The sequence below is a fragment of the Solanum pennellii genome, chromosome 1, assembly GCF_001406875.1.
Source record: "Solanum pennellii chromosome 1, SPENNV200".
Classification (NCBI taxonomy): Eukaryota; Viridiplantae; Streptophyta; class Magnoliopsida; order Solanales; family Solanaceae; genus Solanum; species Solanum pennellii.
This window is the reverse complement of record NC_028637.1, coordinates 96,008,686-96,028,036: the sequence shown is the minus strand read 5'-3', so window position 1 is coordinate 96,028,036 and position 19,351 is coordinate 96,008,686. Positions and strand designations below refer to the sequence as shown.

The following is a 19,351-nucleotide window of genomic DNA, read 5'->3' as shown; positions in this document are numbered from 1 at the left end:
TTTTTCCAAAATCTCAAGTGAGCCAGATTCGTTCTCCCACCTTAACCCACTATTCCCCTTCCATTTTTTCACTCATTTAATCTCCCTGATTTCACTCCACAATCCGTTACAATTTTAATGTCAATTTGATTTTCAAAAGGATTCTCTCTCCGATAATCAAATTGAAACAACTCAATAGTTACAGCATCTCCTCCATGGTCGTCTAAAAAAAATCTTTTTTTCTAATATATATGGATCTGGATCGTTCTTTTAGTATTAGTATCACTCAACTATACGAGTGACTAATATATATTATGATGATGATAAATGAGCTAAAAACAGAATTATGTATAATCCATACAAAATGTTGATACAACACACAATTGCATTTCATTGAAGATTATTCATTAGTACATGTTATTCTAGGCTTATATCATCAGCTGCGCGTTCACAATTAACAACACACTCTCAATCGAATGATGAAACTCCATTTCGATCAAAGAACAAACCAGAAGGACCGTCATCAGGCTGTAGAGCAAGCCTTACAGGACTCTCCGCGCCTTCTTCAATAGACAATATCCCACTATTGAAATTGATATCTGTTTTCACATAACCAGGACAGACACAATTGATCTGTATAGACGGATGCTTCTTTGCCATGACCCTCGAGTAAGCGTTCATTGCTGCTTTAGAGACTATGTAAGCTGACGTTAAAGAAGGCCAGCCTTTGGCTTGAAGTGAATCTTCTTTGAAATCCTTCAGATATTGATTTATCACCTCTTCTATTTTCTCTTCTGTCAGGTTTTCGCTGTCATTTAATACTCCAGTAGCCCATTCATGTTTCAAGTTCTGGAAATGCAAACAGAAATTTTCAGTCACTACTCATGGATATTATCTAATTAACATACAAGAAAATTAAAATTTATCAAATTTGCTGATAAAGAACCTTAATCATTTAAGATATGTATAATAAGTTTGCTGGGATTGTTAAGTGTTCCGCAGACAAACATTTCCTTCATAATTTTTATTCTCCGGAGGTCGGACTAAGGCTTAATAAACATGTCCTAGTCCTCCTATGCACATGTGAAAAGTTTTTTCCTGAATTAGCCACCCCACACTTGGGCTACTAATAATGGGATAAAACCTTACTACTGTATAGGATATCTTAACCTCTCTCCAGTGAGTACAGTGAAGAACTCGCACCTCACCCGTCTGTTTGACTTATGACATCATCAACTCGCTTTTCGATCAAAGTAATTTCATAACCAAAAAGAAAGAACTTTGTTCAGGGACCAGTCCTGTCTCTAGATGTATTAGTCAATCAGTGGGACACCCAAAGCACCTTAACTGAATGTTAATGAAAGAAAGCCCTTCCATCCTAATCTCATCTACTGAAAAGAGGGCTGGGCATAGGCCATAGCACATTCTTTAAACAGAAAAGTCAAAAGACTAAAGCCAGATGATGTTTTGTATCAATGAGTCTCCACAACTGTTAGGACTTCCTCAGAGTCTGTTAATCTTATTTTAATTGCTAGGAGAGCAAAAGAGTAAGTAATTAAGTTGAAGAACACTGTGTAGAAGATCAATTGCTTTAACGGCATTTGTTTAGTACGCAATTGCAGATTTGAGTAGTTTCAAACTTTTAATCATACTTTTACTTCAGAATATATCAGTTGCACCAGCCAAGCATGTATAAACATAAAAATATAGAAGTTAAATCACAGTAAACTGAAAAATTACAAAACTCTGAAGAAATGTTGCCAAGTTAATACCTTTAGCTTTCCCAATGAGGATGATACATTCACAATCCTCGGCGACTTAGATAATTGGATGAGTGGAATACATGCTTCAGTCATTTTCTTCGCACCATAATAGTTTGTCTCAAGACACTCCTTTGCAAACTCAAATGACTGAGTCAATATTTCATGCCAATTGCCTTGAGATCCTCCTGTCTAGCACAGAGAACGATAAATAAAGCGTGATAATGATGAAGTTACGTGGCAAAAGTTTAATTTTCCACAAAGAGAGAACGAGCGAGAGTTATGGCTACTGATTATGTTGCTTGATTGTAGAACCTAATAGACTCATTAAACAGGACATGTTCTGTTTCTTGATCACTATGTACAGGGCTACAGCAGAAACCTCAATCCCAATCAAGTTGCACATAAATTGATCAAACATGTAGTAAAATGAAAGATCTGGTATAGTTGCTTTGAGCGTATTGCGTGCCTAATTAAGAAACTTTCGGGGTTGTGAATTCTCTTAGACGCGTCACAGAACATACATTATGATATGATGCATGACAGTAACTATAATTACAGGTAAGTTACAACATTATAACGTAATTACAAGTAAATCTCTATAATAAGCATCAATTAATAACTTCTTGCACAATCAATTAGGCACTAAGTTACAAGCAAATATCTATGATAAGCATCAATTAGTAACCTGATGAAAATGGTAACAAAACTGCTATATTACACTTCAGATTTGTCATACAACAATCAACTATGTATATTCGTCCGTTTCAATTTGTTTGCTCTTTTTCATAGTTTGACAACTCTTTAATTTTAACTTTCCACGTGACATGTTTAACCACAAGATTAAAAGTCATTTTGGTACCTTTTAAGTATCTTTAGTTTAAGACCACAAGATTCAAAAGTCTTTGTATTTTCTTAAACTCCATCATAAGCTAAGCTAGGTTGCTAAAACTCTTAACAATGTTAATGAGTGCGAGTTGGATTCTCCAAAAGTTGTGTAATTTTGGAGAACCCAACACAAGTGCAGCAACAAAAGTACAGAGCCCACGCAACAAATTGAAACGGAGGGAGTAATTGATTCAAAGTTATAAGGGGTTACCCCACTGGACTGTCGTTTAGCTCTTACGGCATCAGCATCAGCACTGGCTCCAGCTATTCCTGCATTGTTCACCTAATGAAAAAACACCACAAACATCAACAGCTTATTTTACCACATTGTTTAGGTCATAAAACAAGAAACTTAAAATCAAGAACATTATACCAAGATATCAAGCCTGCCAAATTTTGTCTTAATAAATTCAGCCAAAGAATCAATACTAGAATTATCCACAACATCAAGCTGATGAAACACCACATTTTCAGCCAAACCAAAGCCTTTAAGTTTCTCCAAAGCTTCAATCCCTCTCTTCTCATTTCTAGCACCCAAAATTACCAACACTCCATTAGAAGCTAGCTGCCTACATATTTCAAATCCAATCCCTTTATTTGCCCCTGTAACTACTGCATACCTGCACGCATAACAATTGTGACATAATTTGAATCGACTCAAATTGCTTATGTAGTTATAAAAACCTAGGTTATGGTAAAATAAAAAATGAAAATTAATTATTTGAAACTTAGAAACATCTATATATATATATATATATATATATATTTTCTATAATATAACACATAAATCAGATAAGATAATAGGGTATAGTAAATTACTTTGTTGCTCTGCCTTCTGCCATCGATAATAATTTTGGTTTTAACTAATTGCTTTGTTGGGCTTATGTTCCAGTGAGCTGATTATATATCTGAAAAAATATGGCAAAATGGATATCCACGTACATATCTAGGTAACAGAAATTTGGTAAAGTATTTTTATTATTATTTTAAAAAATGAAACAAGGTTCTTGTAAAGAATTAAAATTTAACTTAGGTTGATTTTCATTAAAAAAAAATATTCAATTTTTAAATAAATTTATGTCCAAAAATAGCAAAAATGAAATAAAGGGTAAATAAAGAGTCATTGTATTCAAGTGCTTTTTTTCTAATAGGTTGGGAAAATAATGGATAGGAATTTAAAGATACTTTTCACATTCTAGTCTAGTTTTCAATGTAGGAAGTTGTCATTTTAAATAAGATCACAAGAATTAATTTTATAATCATGATTGTAATGTGGGACTCATAAAGTTACTTCTTATTTTAGTTTATTAATATTATTACTTACAAACTATACAAAAAGTTTCCTAGTGTAACCGAATTCCAATTACAATCGGGTTGACATAAAGTCATAAACAGATGTAAATAATAATAACGTATTGAATGAAATTTTATAAATGAAATTTGAAAAAATAATATATATGCAGTTTGTCTCAATATAAATTAGGATGAGAGAAGCATAATAAAAAGTATCAAAAAGAAATATAATAATAAATAAGCCATGATAGAATATAATATAATATTTAAATGTTAAATAAATTACCTTAATTTTGATATTTTTCTTAATTATTGCAAAATGATGGCTCAAGTAGTGTCCACTGGAGTTCGATTGTTCAGTTTCTGTTTGGCTCTATTTCCTAAGCATATAAAGGTATACAGTACTAAATAAATCATGCTACAAACAAAGCAAGAAAATAAATAAATAAAAGTAATAATTAATAATACGATAATTAAAATAAAAATAATAAAATTAATTATACAAATACAACAGATGTAAATCTAATTTTTCAATCGACTCATATTGACTAAATAGTTATCGATAAAAGATCAATGTGAAATGTTAATAGTGAAACTTATTTTTTAACACTTTCAATTGAAAAGTCATGCACAACTTTTGTTTTCCTAAGAAAAATATGCTTTTTAAATATTTTGATTTACAAAAACAAGACATTCAATAGATAATCCAACAATATTTAATTTATGTATTACAAATTACAGTTTACAATTTATACATTATAATATGTTCCTCCATAACTTTGTCCATGAACCTATAGGAGAATAGGGTCATCGGTTATGTCGAATCCTCTACAGACTACTATGCATTTAATAAAAAAGCTAACATAAATACAGTAACACTTTCGAAAAGTTCAAATAGTAATAGTACAGTTAATGTGCCACAATTGCAACATATATCAATTTTTACATAACCTGGACAAACACAATTTATGAGGAAATTTGGATATTTCTTGGCCAATACTCTTGTGTAACCATTTAGTGCTGCTTTTGATAGAACATAAGCAGATACAGTTATTGGCCAATTTATTATTTCTAGCAAATCCTCTTTGAAATCTTTGAGAAAAACATTCAAAACCTCATCTACTTTGTCTTCTGTTAGGTAATATTTAATTTTTTATATGACATTCGAAATAATATGAAATTTCATAAAATGACGTAGAATTTCATGTGTAAATGGTTGTACTACCCTCACACATATAAAATAAGAAAGGGGTTTACAATATTACGTTTTAGTGAGTTTCAGTGTTCAATTGACAAATGCATATCTAAAAGTCCAACTGGCAAATTGAGCCAAGTATAAAGATATCCCAAATCATTCTATATTTTTTATTTACTTCAAATATAAGGGCAAGATTATAAATTTTTATATAATATGTTATATATCCATTTTTTTTAATACAATGAGCCAAACATTCGCAAAATCAAGCCATATGCCATAGACGATAATCCAATAATTATTAACTTATGCATTACAATTTACAATTTATACCTTATAATAGGAACTTTGTCCATGAACCTATAATATGGTCGAATCCTCTGCAAACTATGTATTATATGTTTACCGAAAATCCAACACAAATACGATAACATATTTTTGAAAGATTCGAGCAACATAGCTGTGATCGCAAGATTTCTTAGTTTCATTAGAAAGCTGAGAGCTTTTTCCTATTGTAGAAGTTCCCTGATGGGCCTCCTTGAGGTAAAAGAGCAAGCCAAACAGGACTTTGAGCACCCTCTTCAACAGTCAATATGCCACAATTGTAACATAAATCAGTTTTTACATAACCTGGACAAACACAATTTATGAGGAAATTTGGATATTTCTTAGCCAATATTCTTGTGTAACCATTTAATGCTGCTTTTGATAGTGTATAAGCAGATGCTATTAGAGGCCAATTTTTGCTTTCTAACAAATCCTCTTTGAAATCTTTGAGAAAAACATTCAAAACCTCATCCACTTTGTCTTCTGTTAGATTGTCACAATCATTCAAGACTCCTATAGCCCATTCATTGCGTACGTGCTGAAACAAAACATCGTGTCAGTTACTGTACTAAAAATAGATGTTCATAATATAACGATTAGATAAAATATGTACGTACTTGGAGCTTTCCAGTAGAGGAGGAAACATTGACAATACGTGGTGAATCGGATAATTGAAGTAGAGGTAATAATTCTTGTATCATCCATTTTGCACCATAGTAATTTGTTTTTATGCATTCTTCACCTATATCAATAGTTTGAGTGGCTACCTTCATCTTCTCAATGAATAAATTTTGCTACAACATGACCAACACAACATTATTTCATTTCAGATGTACTAAAAAAAATTTACATAACCATAAAATTGAATGTTTTTTTTTTAAAGAAAGTGAAAGCTAGAAAAATTGATGATATAAACGAACGAAAGAATGGACGCGATGACAAGAGGGCGCGAGTTTGAGTTATATCAAAGGGAGTAAAAAATTGGGAGCTCGTAGGGCGAAAAAATAAATAAATAAAAAAAGAGAAATTCATGTGATATATAGTGACTTACTTGTGGGTTTATAATGAAATCTTTATCCAAAAGCACTCCAAGAATTGCCGCATTATTCACCTGTTTAGGTTATTTAGAAACTAATAATGATTTGTTATATTTGCATCACGTAGTACGGTTAAGCAAATTCATGAATCTATTAAGCAAACACAAAGTTATAAAGAAAATTGAGATTAATTATGATTAATGCATAAAGCTTGATTAAAGAAACCTTTTTCGGTTTTTTTCATATTCGTGTGGTCAAATAATTTTAAAAACATTTTCTATGCGGAAAAAAAACTCTTAAAAAAAAAGAAAAATTATTTTCCTAATAAAAGTAAGGAAAACAAATTTCACAAATGATTTGGTATCTCACTATTTATCTAAAATATCATAGACAAATAATTTTAGGAAATATTGTTTGCTAATCAACCAAACACGAGAAAATAAATAAAAATATCCACTTATTTTTATAGAAAACATTTTTCAAACGAAAAATTTTCTTTAATACAAAATTAATCACTAATCCATCTCCAAATAGCCGGTAGAAAACACTTCTTTTAATCTGTCTCTTCATAGCACATCATAGTTATATAATTTTTAATTTTTCAACCGTGAATTCATTATTAAATAGGATTAGCGACAGACATTTTTTTTATTTTTTTTAAGCTTTGGGTTCAATTCTATAGAAAGAATTAAAATTGAAAAGGAGTGGAAGAGGAAATACCAAGATATCAAGTTTGCCAAATCTATCCTTGATGAAATCTTTGAGTGTTACAATACTAGAAATGTCAGTGACATCAAGTTGATGAAAAATGATATTATAATTAGAGTGGTCATCCATATTTAACATATTAATAACAGCTTCATTCCCTTTTTTCTCATCTCTTGCTGTTAAAATCACCAATATTCCCTTTGATGCTAGTTGTCTACATATTTCTAATCCTATCCCTTTGTTGCCTCCACTCACAACTGCCATCCTGATGATAACAACAAATTAATCCAAATCATAAGAAATTAATTCATTTTTCGATACTTATTATCTTAAAAAGTCAAAATTGGAATCATCAAGAGAAAAAGCTGATAATAAGATAATATTATTAGTTGAGTGACCATGTAACAAATCAATCCAAATTTGGAGTGGTAGATTCTGCTTTAAAAAGTAGTGAAGTTGAGTACTTGCCGTTGAGTTTCCAGGAAGTTTGAAGCTTCAACCATGGTATGAAGTTTTTGTGTGTTTTAATGTGTAAAAGAATGAAAGAAAAACTATACACTAGTGTATAGGTGAGACTTGAGAGTTTATATATTTATATGTTGATAGAAAAGCTTTTGTCATATAATTTTAAAAAAAGAAAAAAGAAGGCGTCACTATTATTGAATAATTAAGAAAATAATTGTCAAGAAACACAAGTGTGGTTGTTAATTGAGACAAATGACAGCCATAAGTTTATAGGACCACATAAGTCTTATTAGCAATGTTTTATACTTTTTGTTCGGTATCTAGCAAAAAAAAACTATTATATCAGAAGTATTTGAATATAATTTAAGATAAATATTATGGGAGATGGAGTATGATGCAATGAAAAGTAGAGAACTTGAGGTGTGTTGAATGTTGAAATGACACCTCTACCTCCAGTAGGAGGGGAGTTGTACGGACTCTTTTAAGAAAATATTCTAAAAATTTTGACCAACCAAACATGAGAAAGTGAATTTTTCGTCTTGTGCCAATTTCCTTCAAGCCAAAATCAAATTGTTTCAAATGCTATTTCATTTAAGAAAAAAACCACAAAAAATGAATACAGTTCAATAGGTGGTGGTGCTGAGAGAAAGTATCAGCTTTTATTCAGGGATAACAAATACATCTCCTACTCCTCAATTTAAAGGTTACATATGCTTCATGAGATAAACAAGAATGGCTTACAACAAAAAAAATGAAATATTTGAAGAGCCCTTGTCTCTTTCGTGGTTCAGCAACATTTGTCCTTGTAATTGTACACCTAATACAGTCAAGTTTGTGAAATTTTTTGACCTTTACAGGCAATTTGGAGCACCAGACCATACTCCACTTCTCGTGGACCTGTGATCTCAACCCAGGAAGTGCTTCACTATTCGTGAACAAGAGGGCCATAGACAGGATACCACATATTTTCTCTCACGTGTTCAATGGTCTCTTCCTGCATCCATCGAATGAAGCTCTTGAAATAAAAAGGCGGAAACACATTTTTCTTAAATGTATATATCGTTATGATTCTTGTTTCATTTCGTTTAGGAGATTCTAGTAACATTTTCGTACCTTTGACATATGCTGCAACTCTCTTACCCCAACATCACCGTGACCTTCTGCCAGGTCTTCAGCCACAGCAGCCCGTAAAACAGCAGCTCCCACCTCTGCTGTAATATCCCGAATACTGCACACACAAAAAGAGATATTAGATACGATTACCAGTAGGAAGCAATTTTTCCTTTGCCACATCTAAGTGAATGCATTCTGCAAGTGCAAATGACATCCAAAATGCCCTCAGAAAGGTTATCACTAAGTCTGAAAATTAATAAGCGTGGGAAAAGAAAAACAAAATGATTCAGCATCAATAGCACCACAACCTATATGATTAACTAGTAGCCCGTATTCATAGCCTCAAAGATTAGATCTCTAAATGCATGTCTACAAAAAAATAAACAAATGTATAAAAGAGCAACTAAAGATGAGCTGAGTGATCAAGTGTTGCCCATGTGAACTAACAAGATTCGGGTGTAGCAGCATTTCATCAGAGTGGTCACTTTGCTGTTAATGTTGCATTATAGCAGCAAAGTAAGTGTGCATTCCTTGTCATGTAACAGAGAGAATCAAAATCAGGAGAGATAAACCTAGACGTTTGTGCTTTATAAAGCTGCGCCTTGAAATTGAAGCATCATTGTCATCAAAATTTTGTACGTTGTTAATTTTGACTCCCTCAAATATGCATATTACAGTTAAATGGTGTAGTAACAAGGGGGACAGGAAAAAGCATGTGACCTAGAAATCCTATAAGGCCAAAACCAGTCGCTAATATGTTCAACTAACAGAATAAATTTTTTTTATCAAATTTGTAAGTTGCAACAATCAGTCAAGTCATATCTAGTCATTGCAGGGACAGGGTGGAGCTAATTTAGTGCTTAAGATTTCACATCTCCAAATAAAACTCTATGAGCAAAGAATGCTTTCTCCAGAACCAAGAACTTACTCGTCAATGGATGGATACAAGATTCCTCTATTGATTTCGTCATCGGACATGTAAGAAGCGAGGCTGCACAATTAAAATAGATATACAAATCAGTAAATGTATAGATAAGAAAAGGTTTTGTTGCACCACATGCTTTAAACTAAACACACAATACAAACTGAAAAGCTCACACCACTGATGGTCAAATCAAGTACAAGGAGACAGGATTGTCAGATCATACCACTCAGCAGCAGCTTCTAACATTGTATCACTTATGTTTCGAGCGCCAGAAAGAAGAGCTCCCAGCCCAATGCTGAATTGTCAACAATAATCTTAGATGAGTGCAACACATTCAAACAGTTAACATAGGTTTACAATCAGCACCTACCCAGGGAAGAGATACATGTTATTCGCTTGATTTACATGGCCTATCTTACCATTCCCTGAGAACATATTAGAATAGGATTCATGAGGTAATACGTCATCAATAAGCACAAAAGAGGCTTAAACTGGGAAGTGGAGATGAACAAATGAAGAGGAGTTGCTCAGCGACTACAACAAGTATGCATAAAGGATACAGAGAAAAAATGCATTCAAGAAACCAGAAACTACCTAGATCAACATTTGCAAAGGGACTCCCACTAGCAAAAACAATATCTTCTCCAGCAAGCTTGAAAGCATCAACAGGACAGCATTCAGCTGTTGAACAGAATATACAATTTAAATGCAAGATTAAGACAACAGCCGATTGAGGAAGCAAAAGATAGATGAGAAGACAAACCATTGTTTGTAGGATTTGACATAGCGAAAATTGCAGGTCTAACAGAATCTGACTCTTTCATGGCCCTCAGCACCTGAACATTACACCAAGACAAACACAAGTTGATATCGATGGAACAGACTAACTGCAAGAAACTTTCAAGTGACTTAACTGATCAAAAAGAATGTTCAAGTGATTTCATCCAAAGAGTGAATAACACCTCACATCATACTTCAATAAGAAAATTCCAGAAAATAAGAGATCACTTCAACAGTCGCATGTATCTCTTTCTCATGATTTATCCTAGAAAACTCTTAATATACTAGTTTGTTGAAAAGGGATGAAAAAGGAAAAAAATAAATGTCTGAAAGGAACCTGCTTAAAGGTGTAGGCAAAGGAATAGGAAGCAAATTGGTAGATGAGATTAGATATGATTGTCAATGGCATAAGCTTCACAAGTATGTAATGAAGCAAGCGAATTGACCAGAAAATAAGGAATAAATATGCTAATAACTTCATGATGTAATTTAAGGTAGAGCAAAGGAGTCAGATGTGGATATATGACAAAAAAAAATTCAAATAACATATTGTCCTACATGTTAAATATAGAGTAAATGATTAAATGTGCTAAGTAACTTCGGCCAGCTAGAAAATTAAAGATCCAATCATTTCCATAAAGTTTCACGATAAGATAGATGTCACAATTGAAAATAGCTGATCCAATGACACGGTTCTTATCTCTGAGCATCGTAAATAAATGCTAAAGAAGAATAAAAAAACAAAGTACATGACCCACCTCCTCATGAAATATGCCTCCAACTCCTGACAAACCAAGAAGTACATGAGGCTTCACCTTTTTGACCTGACAAACATTTAACGCCAGCCTTATTATCTTGGAAAGCATAAAAAGAACTAAGATGAAGATAGAAATTATTAGTCGCCTACAGCCCAATAATCAACAAGGTCAACAAATTTTAACAAAGCACGGACATCCTTCTACTAAGAGCAACTTAGTTTTGTATCCCTGAGATTCTATTAACATTACCACTTCAGCGAGTCCTGCTCCCTCCTGTAGTCCTAGCCCCTCAATCTCGTGATGGGCTTTAGCAAATGGTAATGCTGCTGGATCAATATCTTTCCTATCCTTTGTGATAAGACCCTGCATCAACAATCACCAATGACCATTACCGATCATGTTGGAGGGAAGCAAATCTCTTACACCAACTGATGTCATGGACAGAAAAACATATGGTACTTGTCACAGAGCCCAGAGGCCCATTCATGTGATTAGTGAATGAAACATTGTTTTCATCTATAATACAGTTATATTTGATGCTGATTTGTCTCCCAATCTAAAATGCTAGCGTGGTTAAACATATTTGATGAAAGACACATGCAAAAAGAGGGAACACATTTACATTTTCTGAATCAACATGGACTATAAACAATCTGTATATATACAAAACCTCACATTTTTATCCAGAAGAAAAAAGTGGGGATCTGCTGATGGTCCAGCCATTCTTGAAACGGCTTGTAATGCCATCTTAAGAACACCAAGCCCCGCACTGAAATCCATAAATTAATAAAGAAGAGAACGCACAATTAAGTCACCTCAAACAGGCATCTAAATAAGACAAGAATTTATTAGTAACCAAGGATAGATTGTCAAAATTAATTTTGCCATTACCTTCCTGCTCCAACTACCACTATCTTTTGGTTGGCAAAATCAGTCAGTGGCCGGCCCTGTGCCCTAACAGTTCCTAATAGCCCAGCAAGAGCAACACCAGCTGTTCCCTATTGAACAAGAAGAGCAGAAGAGTAATTCTTTCCGTCAGTGGTGGCTGCAGAAAGGAGAACAAGGGCCAACAAATAACCTCCAGAAAAAATAGGGGACCAAGCAAACTACCTGTATATCATCATTGAACATGCAAAACTTTTTCCGATAGCGATCCAGAGTCTCAAAAGCCCACTTTGCTTGAAAATCCTCAAACTACTAGCATTATTCAGATATATCAGTGCAATAGAAATAAAATAGTATCACATATCTTTCTTTAATAATAAATGGACCTGCACAACAGCCTTTGGCCAACGAGCATGAACAGCTTCCACAAATTCATCAACTATTGACAAATATTCTTCCCCTTCCAACCTAGGTTGTCGTAGTCCAAGATCTGTAAAATCAAAATCCTGTAAGAAGCAGAAACCCCTGCGCCCAACTTGGAGAACAGAATGAGGAGGGGTGACAAGGGCTGATTTTCAAAACTAGAACTGTATATCATCTGATAGTTGCATCCTTACTCAACATAAATTGAATAGAGCCACTATGTGTCGTTTGCTATTTGGTGTTAAGAAAATGGACATTGGACCTAACTCAAGTATTTGGTGTTAAGGAAGTGGACCTTGGGCAAAACTCAATCCAAAAGCTAGCTCATAAGATGAGAACTTTCCAAGACCATAAAAGGATTGATAACCAATTATCTCAACCAATGTTGGACACTTAACACCCTCTTACAAGCCCAAAACTTAACATTTGATGCATGGACAATATAACATGGGACCCAACATTGGGTAAGCCAAGAATAAGTATGGCCCAACTCTGATGACATGTTAAGAAAATGGACCTTGCCCTGACTTAATCTCAAAGATCATATATGTGAACTCCCCCAAGAGAAGAGGAAGGTGAAGCAAGTTTTTGGAGTTGATACTTTTAGTCATAGAGACTGCAAACTTACAGAACAGTAATTATTAGAGAGTCAACAGTATGTGCAGATAGAAGACAGCTAGCAACGATAAGACAATAATTTTTTAGGATTAACTGCAAGGACCAGAAAGTCCACCAGCATGTAAGAAGCCAAAAACAATTAGGTGTGAGCATATTAAATTACTAATACATTTTTTGGATGAAGTACTATGCATTAAAAAATCTTACTCACAAAGAGGATCTTCTAGAAGCTTCTGATTGTTGGTCCCGACATCAAGCATAACTGGGAGCACCTGTGAAGCATAGGCATAGGTAAATCTGGCAGACATCATATTTTAAACATGAAGGCACATCATAACACGGAAGAGTTAATTGTTTTTTTGGGAAGTATAACAATCACCAGTTCTATTATTCAAAGAACAGATTGTGTGGTTATCAATTTTGATTAAACTGTACAAGACACTAATTAGAAACGACATAGGCAGACTTACCAAACATCAGTGTTAGCAGTCATTACTTAACACTTAAACAAAATCTCATTTTAAATCTGGAGTCACATCTTTATTTAATATTGTTTTATGTCTTTTTGGATAGGCTAGTTAGTCAGATTGATATCCTTGTCAAATCCATGAGAAACGTCTGTGTCATAGCACTTCAGATTTCCAAAGCAGCATATGCAAAAGATACAAAACATATGCAACCCACACACTGATAATAATAGCTCATGAATGTCAAATTGCTGAACAAACAGTAATTCCCATACATACTCTTTGTGGGTTGATACCAGCAGCTGCTACATACATGTCAAGTTTTCCAATTGGTATACCTATCCCCTGAACTCCAAGATCGCCAAGGCCAAGAATACGACTTCCATCTGTCAGGACAATCATGTCTACCTGCAAACAAAAGAAGAGAATGCATTGGGTGATTCTATTTCAACAAAGTTGTGTGTTTTTGTTCTAAAAAGACAATCCATATCAAAGAGGTTAAAGTCAGGAAGATTTTCTCAGCTACACTATGTTTTAAGTTTAGCATTATTCCGAAATATCAACTATTTAACTTTCTGTACCCAAGTATTTCACAGAAATTTCCGAAAGGAAAATTGAAAGGAATAATATAACTTGGGTCTGAAATTGTCACTGTACTTAAAAATAAACCAATGACCAGTAACTTAACTCCTCATCATCCAAACAAAACATCACAAATTCCTGCACAAGTCATAGGGCTAATGAGATATTTCCTGTGAAGGCATAAAGGAGATAGCACATTTCGGCAGATTGGGTATCTGAAAATTCAAATACAACCATGTTTTGATGGGAAATTGGGAATATGGCTCTAGAAATTCACATACGAGAAGAAAGTTATTTGAAAGTAATGTAAGTAAAGCACGGTGCGGATCAATATGGATGGTTCTGTGCAAGTGACAAAGCTTCACATGGCTCTTGTAGAGAGGATTTGAAGGGAAAAAAACAGACTGGTGAAAATTCATGAGGTTCTCGTGGGGACCTTATCCGCTCTTGGCTTGACTATGGTGTGTGATACTTTATTTTTATCAAGGAAAAAAAAGTATCACACGCGAGAAGACTACCCTAATTTATTTGTGACACCTAATTTATTTTTGTCACAAATAAAAAGATTGTGAGTTTGTTACTGTAGCAAAAATTCTTTTAGGAGAACTTTACATTATCGAGGAATTGAAGTGTCCTGATTTTGAAAGGGTCATCCTTGAAATGCTTCATGGTGAAGTCACATTATAGTCATTCATCTCATAGGGGTGACTAAATGCCCGTACAATAGTCACTTAGAGCTCCAGGTACCAAGGTAGAAGGCCATTTTTTAATGGAAAGCGACAAATGCTATTTTGACAGCATACAATTTAAGAAAAAGAAGATGTACTATTGTCAGATTTTGTTTCTGTAAATGACACAGAGATTAGGCGAATGCAGAAGACAAAAAGGGGTTCCATATATCTGAAACTTCAAGATAATTGAAACAACAGAAGGGACAGCTGAAAAATCAGAAAGTTGTGAAATCACATAGTACCTGAGTGGAAGGCCAGTTGAAGATCATTGACATCATCTCTCCCTTATCTTTGGCACTGAAATACATGCCACGTGGACGTCTAAACAAGCCAGAGTAGTTTTGGCAAACCAATCCTACTGTTGGAGTGTATATTATGGGAGCAAAATCTTTGATATTGTCAATTAGAACCTGAGAAGCAAGTTCAGGATTTAACTTCAGTTTTCAGGTAGAAATAATTTATTTGCTACTTAGCATTTGCAAGCATGATTTGCAACCACCAGACTTACTCGGTAGTACAGTGTCTCATTCCTGTCATGCAGCCTGTTTAAGATCCTCCATTTTGCTAACGAAACAACACTTTCTGGTTGACCCTCAGTATTTTTCTCAAGTGACCGAAATGACTCCACTAGATACAGCAAAAGAAAGAATATGGTATCAGACAACATAATTCACGAAGTATATCTTACAACAAACTTATTAAACAGAAGATATAACAATACACTGATGGATATAACGTGCTTGAGTATGATACATATAATAGATGAATAGACAAAAAAAATAAAGAGCTTTCTAGAAGATTTAACAGAATGCAGTCAAATGGATGATTGGAACAGAAAGTTAAATATTTTAATTTCAGCAAGATTAGATTTAAATGTTGCAGAAATCTTTCTCAAAAAGGAAGATTCAAATGTTCCAGAAATTCCTCCTCTCTTTTTCAGCAGGGAGGAACTAAATATAGAGTTTTTAATACATGTTGGTGCCGACATGCAACATGCCTTTTTTTAAAAATGAAGTAAGGAGATTCCATTAAAAGGCATCAAGAAGATGCAAGGCAAAGGGGTCTGCTCCTGTACAAGAATTTACTAAATAACTAAAGAGCAAACATAGTTCAAAAAAACATCAACAGTGGTTACAGGGTCCTGGTTGAACCAGCTATATAAGAAGACGAAACAGTTATATTTAAGAATATGGTTAGGAATTGAAATCCCATCAAAACATCTACAATTCCTTTCATTCCAGATGCACCAAAAAATAGCAGCAGGAGACCATACACTGACATCTCAAAACTACTTTTTTCCAATAACCAAGAAATCTGTTGTTTCGAGTTTTGAAACTCAGTAAATAATGGCTTCACCCTTTACTCACTTAAATACCAGACTTTTTCTTTATACAAGGGAAACCCGCAGCCGCTATCCTTTGGGTGCGCACAAGGTAAAACCCCCGGTCCTATGCAATAGCTCACAAACCACATAGGAGAAGTTACCCGCACTAGGAAAGCCTCGTGCGACGAGCTCGACCCAGAAGTCCAACCCCTTGCTTTCGCTGGCAAGGGGTTTCAAACTTGAGACCTCCAACATGGAAGTCTCAAGCCCAAACCACTGGGCCACTTAAATGCTAGACCTTTTTTTTTGATAAGTAAACTTAAACACCAGACTTGGTTTACAATAGGATCCAAACTCATGATGTGCGTCAACTATACATTCCATGTCGTATTACCTTTTCCATTAAACCAAAGTCCTAGGGGAAAAAAGAAGTCAAAATAGATGGTGCATTCAAGCCTCATAAGAATTCCACTACAAGTTTTGGAATATATGGAATTCGAGAGCATAATGTTGACACACCTCATAAAAAACACTGGTAGGTAATAAACATGTCAAACCAACTTAGACAGCTCTGCCAGCGCTTCATTCCATCAAGCATTTTCTTCTAGTTATTACTAGATAGTCTGGTGAAAACTAACAGAACCGTTCACCCATGCTCAAGAATCTTCACCAACACGGTACGCTCTGAAAGCACTTGTGAAAACTAATAACAACCATAATTTTATTTTAGGAAATTCCTTAGGGGTTCAAATCTCCACCCTGCCAAAGAAAAAGGACAAAAGATTGATAATGGAAAAAACCCACAAGTACTACTACCAAACTAAGTTGATGTTCTCGTCAAATTTTCATGGCAGTTCTCATTGTCCATATTGGTTCTCGATATACTTCGAAGTACTTGTGTGTAATATATAGTACTTCAAATCAAACCCACAAGTACTTTAAAACCAGGTTCTATCTAAGTTAGAAGCCAAAAACAATGGAAGAGAGAGATATAGAACAAGAAGTTTCTTCTAAATAAATTGAGCATAGTCCCCTTTTGTTACTATAAAGAGTTGAATATTAACTTTCATGCAAGCAACAAGGGCCAAATATAAAATAGCCAACTTACTGAAGCGGTCATATTGCTGTTCAAATGATATTACACGAGGTGGGAGGAGGCCGCGCAGACCCAATCGATCTCTTTCCGTCATTGGGAATCCTGTGTCCTGTTTTTTATTTATTGCAGATAATAACATCAATAACATTCAACTATTATAAACTTTGAAAGCATAATTGAGTAAATAAAGTCTGCTCTCTCTAACATTTAAAACTTTTAGATGAGAAGGTACACATAATTTAACATGGTATTAGAGTTAGGCAGAGATTCTGGGTTCCTGTCTCAATACTACCCATTAACAACAATTTGTACAAACACTTGGCCTTTGAAAAAGGAATCTACAGTTTAAGCTTTTAGATGAGATATTTTACACAATTTAATAGGAATCAGTCGTATTGTAATCTCTTTTCCTTCGTATGTACCATTATCAGAAAATTGTACTATTCTTAAGGTTGTATCAATCCTGGTAAATTTACTAAGGTTGTATAAATCATGGTCTCTCGAGAAACATAAAGCATAATTCTGGACTCTGAAGATATAACGTAAATTACTTTTTATCTTCTGGTTAATTTATTACCACATGTTCCATATAAAGGTTGATGCTCAGAACAATACAGTCTTGGACAGCCTAAACACCATGACACTGTATATATCTCTACATAATGTTTTACTCATAAAATTTCATGCTACAGCACACAGAAGATTAAAAATCCTAATGAGGTCATCCGTAATATGTGTTCTATTCTGCTTCTATGTTTGGCTTATGAAATTTCAGTATAATTCCTTTCAGTTTCTGGAATCACACCAACTTTATTTTTGCCAGAGCACCGCATTTTCTCCTGTTAAAAAGTAACTTATTGGACAATTTACAAGCAAAATATAACTGATAATATACCCCCATCTACAACACCAGTAATAACACAAAGTCACAAACCATAGTTCAGTTGGCTTTATGAATCCTCTACATCCATTTCCTCAATAAAATTCCCAACTAGACATCAAAATTTAGGTGAAAAATTTAGTCGGTGGACACAGTACTTCAAAAGTAGCATATCATGAATCATATCACATAATCCCAGTTTACAGAGTACATCAACACAAACCAATAAAATGTAACCAATATTTGGCAAATCCAGTATAGCATTAAACCTCCATACAACAACAACTACGCCTTAGTCCCAAACAAATTGGTGTACCTCTAGATTAACCAAAAACCTAATTTTTTTCACCGCAATAATTTCAAAATAATAGTAGCTGAATAACTTTCCAAAACAAAATCTCGAATAATTAAAAAAAAAAAAACAGATCATGACTACACGCTAGTTTCAAGCTAACAGTTGAAAACAAAATTAATAAAAAAAAATCTTACCTTATTGAACCAAGGATCATGAAGAATATCAGCACCGCGCTTGTGTACGATACATGGAGCTGAAATCGCCGTCGATAACCGCCGCGTACGGCGGAAAGTCGACGCCGCAGATCGAGCCACTCTCCACATTGCACGCTCCTTATATAAATAAATAAAAAAAAACGAGTAAAAATTGAATCAGAAAAACTTAGAATTGAGTTGAAGATGAAGAACACTACAACTCCATGAATATGTGAAAGAGTCAAGTACCCAGATATTTATACTCCCCTTCAATGCTGCTGCTTATATTCCTTCTACTTTTCTTCTTTTTTTTTTTTATTTTTTGACACTTTCTTTTAAAGGGTTATTTTCACACCCTTTATATTAATCTTTATAACATTCTTTTAAGGTTAAGATCGTCTTATTAGTTGTTAGGCACATTTGTTAAATGTTTGATATTTAATTTTACTACTAATTATTTTAACATTCTTTCCACGGTCAATGTTCAATATATATTAGTAGAATTTTTTTTAATTCAATAAATAATCTTAAATTTAAACTTTTTCTTAATTAGATTAAGAGCATATTTGGATTGGTTAAAAATAATATTTAGATTAAAAACAAAAAGTTAAATTAAAATGAGTTTTTA

At 33.9% G+C, this 19,351-nt stretch overlaps 3 protein-coding genes across 3 annotated transcripts; all 3 read right to left on the bottom strand.

Annotated features, from left to right (window-relative positions):
- Window positions 1-307: 307 nt before the first annotated feature.
- Window positions 308-3,596, bottom strand: LOC114073840 ((+)-neomenthol dehydrogenase-like). The gene is made up of 5 exons (XM_015207562.2): window positions 3,447-3,596; window positions 3,001-3,247; window positions 2,839-2,910; window positions 1,752-1,931; window positions 308-828 (listed from the first exon to the last, which is right to left on the bottom strand). Exons 1-5 carry the CDS (start codon window positions 3,467-3,469, stop codon window positions 448-450), a joined length of 903 nt encoding a protein of 300 aa, XP_015063048.1. The 5' UTR covers window positions 3,470-3,596; the 3' UTR covers window positions 308-447.
- Window positions 3,597-5,371: 1,775 nt separating this feature from the next.
- On the bottom strand, window positions 5,372-7,808 carry LOC107008501 ((+)-neomenthol dehydrogenase-like). The gene is made up of 5 exons (XM_027916006.1): window positions 7,656-7,808; window positions 7,200-7,452; window positions 6,494-6,553; window positions 6,060-6,236; window positions 5,372-5,980 (listed from the first exon to the last, which is right to left on the bottom strand). The coding sequence occupies exons 1-5, from the start codon at window positions 7,688-7,690 to the stop codon at window positions 5,603-5,605; spliced, it is 903 nt and encodes a 300-aa protein (XP_027771807.1). The 5' UTR covers window positions 7,691-7,808; the 3' UTR covers window positions 5,372-5,602.
- Window positions 7,809-8,209: 401 nt separating this feature from the next.
- On the bottom strand, window positions 8,210-19,064 carry LOC107008018 (NAD-dependent malic enzyme 59 kDa isoform, mitochondrial). Its single transcript, XM_015206905.2, has 20 exons — window positions 18,973-19,064; window positions 18,724-18,861; window positions 17,367-17,463; window positions 15,443-15,561; window positions 15,177-15,344; window positions 13,901-14,029; window positions 13,366-13,426; window positions 12,500-12,603; window positions 12,339-12,422; window positions 12,120-12,226; window positions 11,904-11,997; window positions 11,478-11,591; window positions 11,229-11,294; window positions 10,454-10,526; window positions 10,285-10,371; window positions 10,061-10,115; window positions 9,914-9,985; window positions 9,694-9,756; window positions 8,766-8,880; window positions 8,210-8,646 (listed from the first exon to the last, which is right to left on the bottom strand). The coding sequence occupies exons 2-20, from the start codon at window positions 18,850-18,852 to the stop codon at window positions 8,578-8,580; spliced, it is 1,806 nt and encodes a 601-aa protein (XP_015062391.1). The 5' UTR covers window positions 18,853-18,861; window positions 18,973-19,064; the 3' UTR covers window positions 8,210-8,577.
- Window positions 19,065-19,351: the final 287 nt, after the last annotated feature.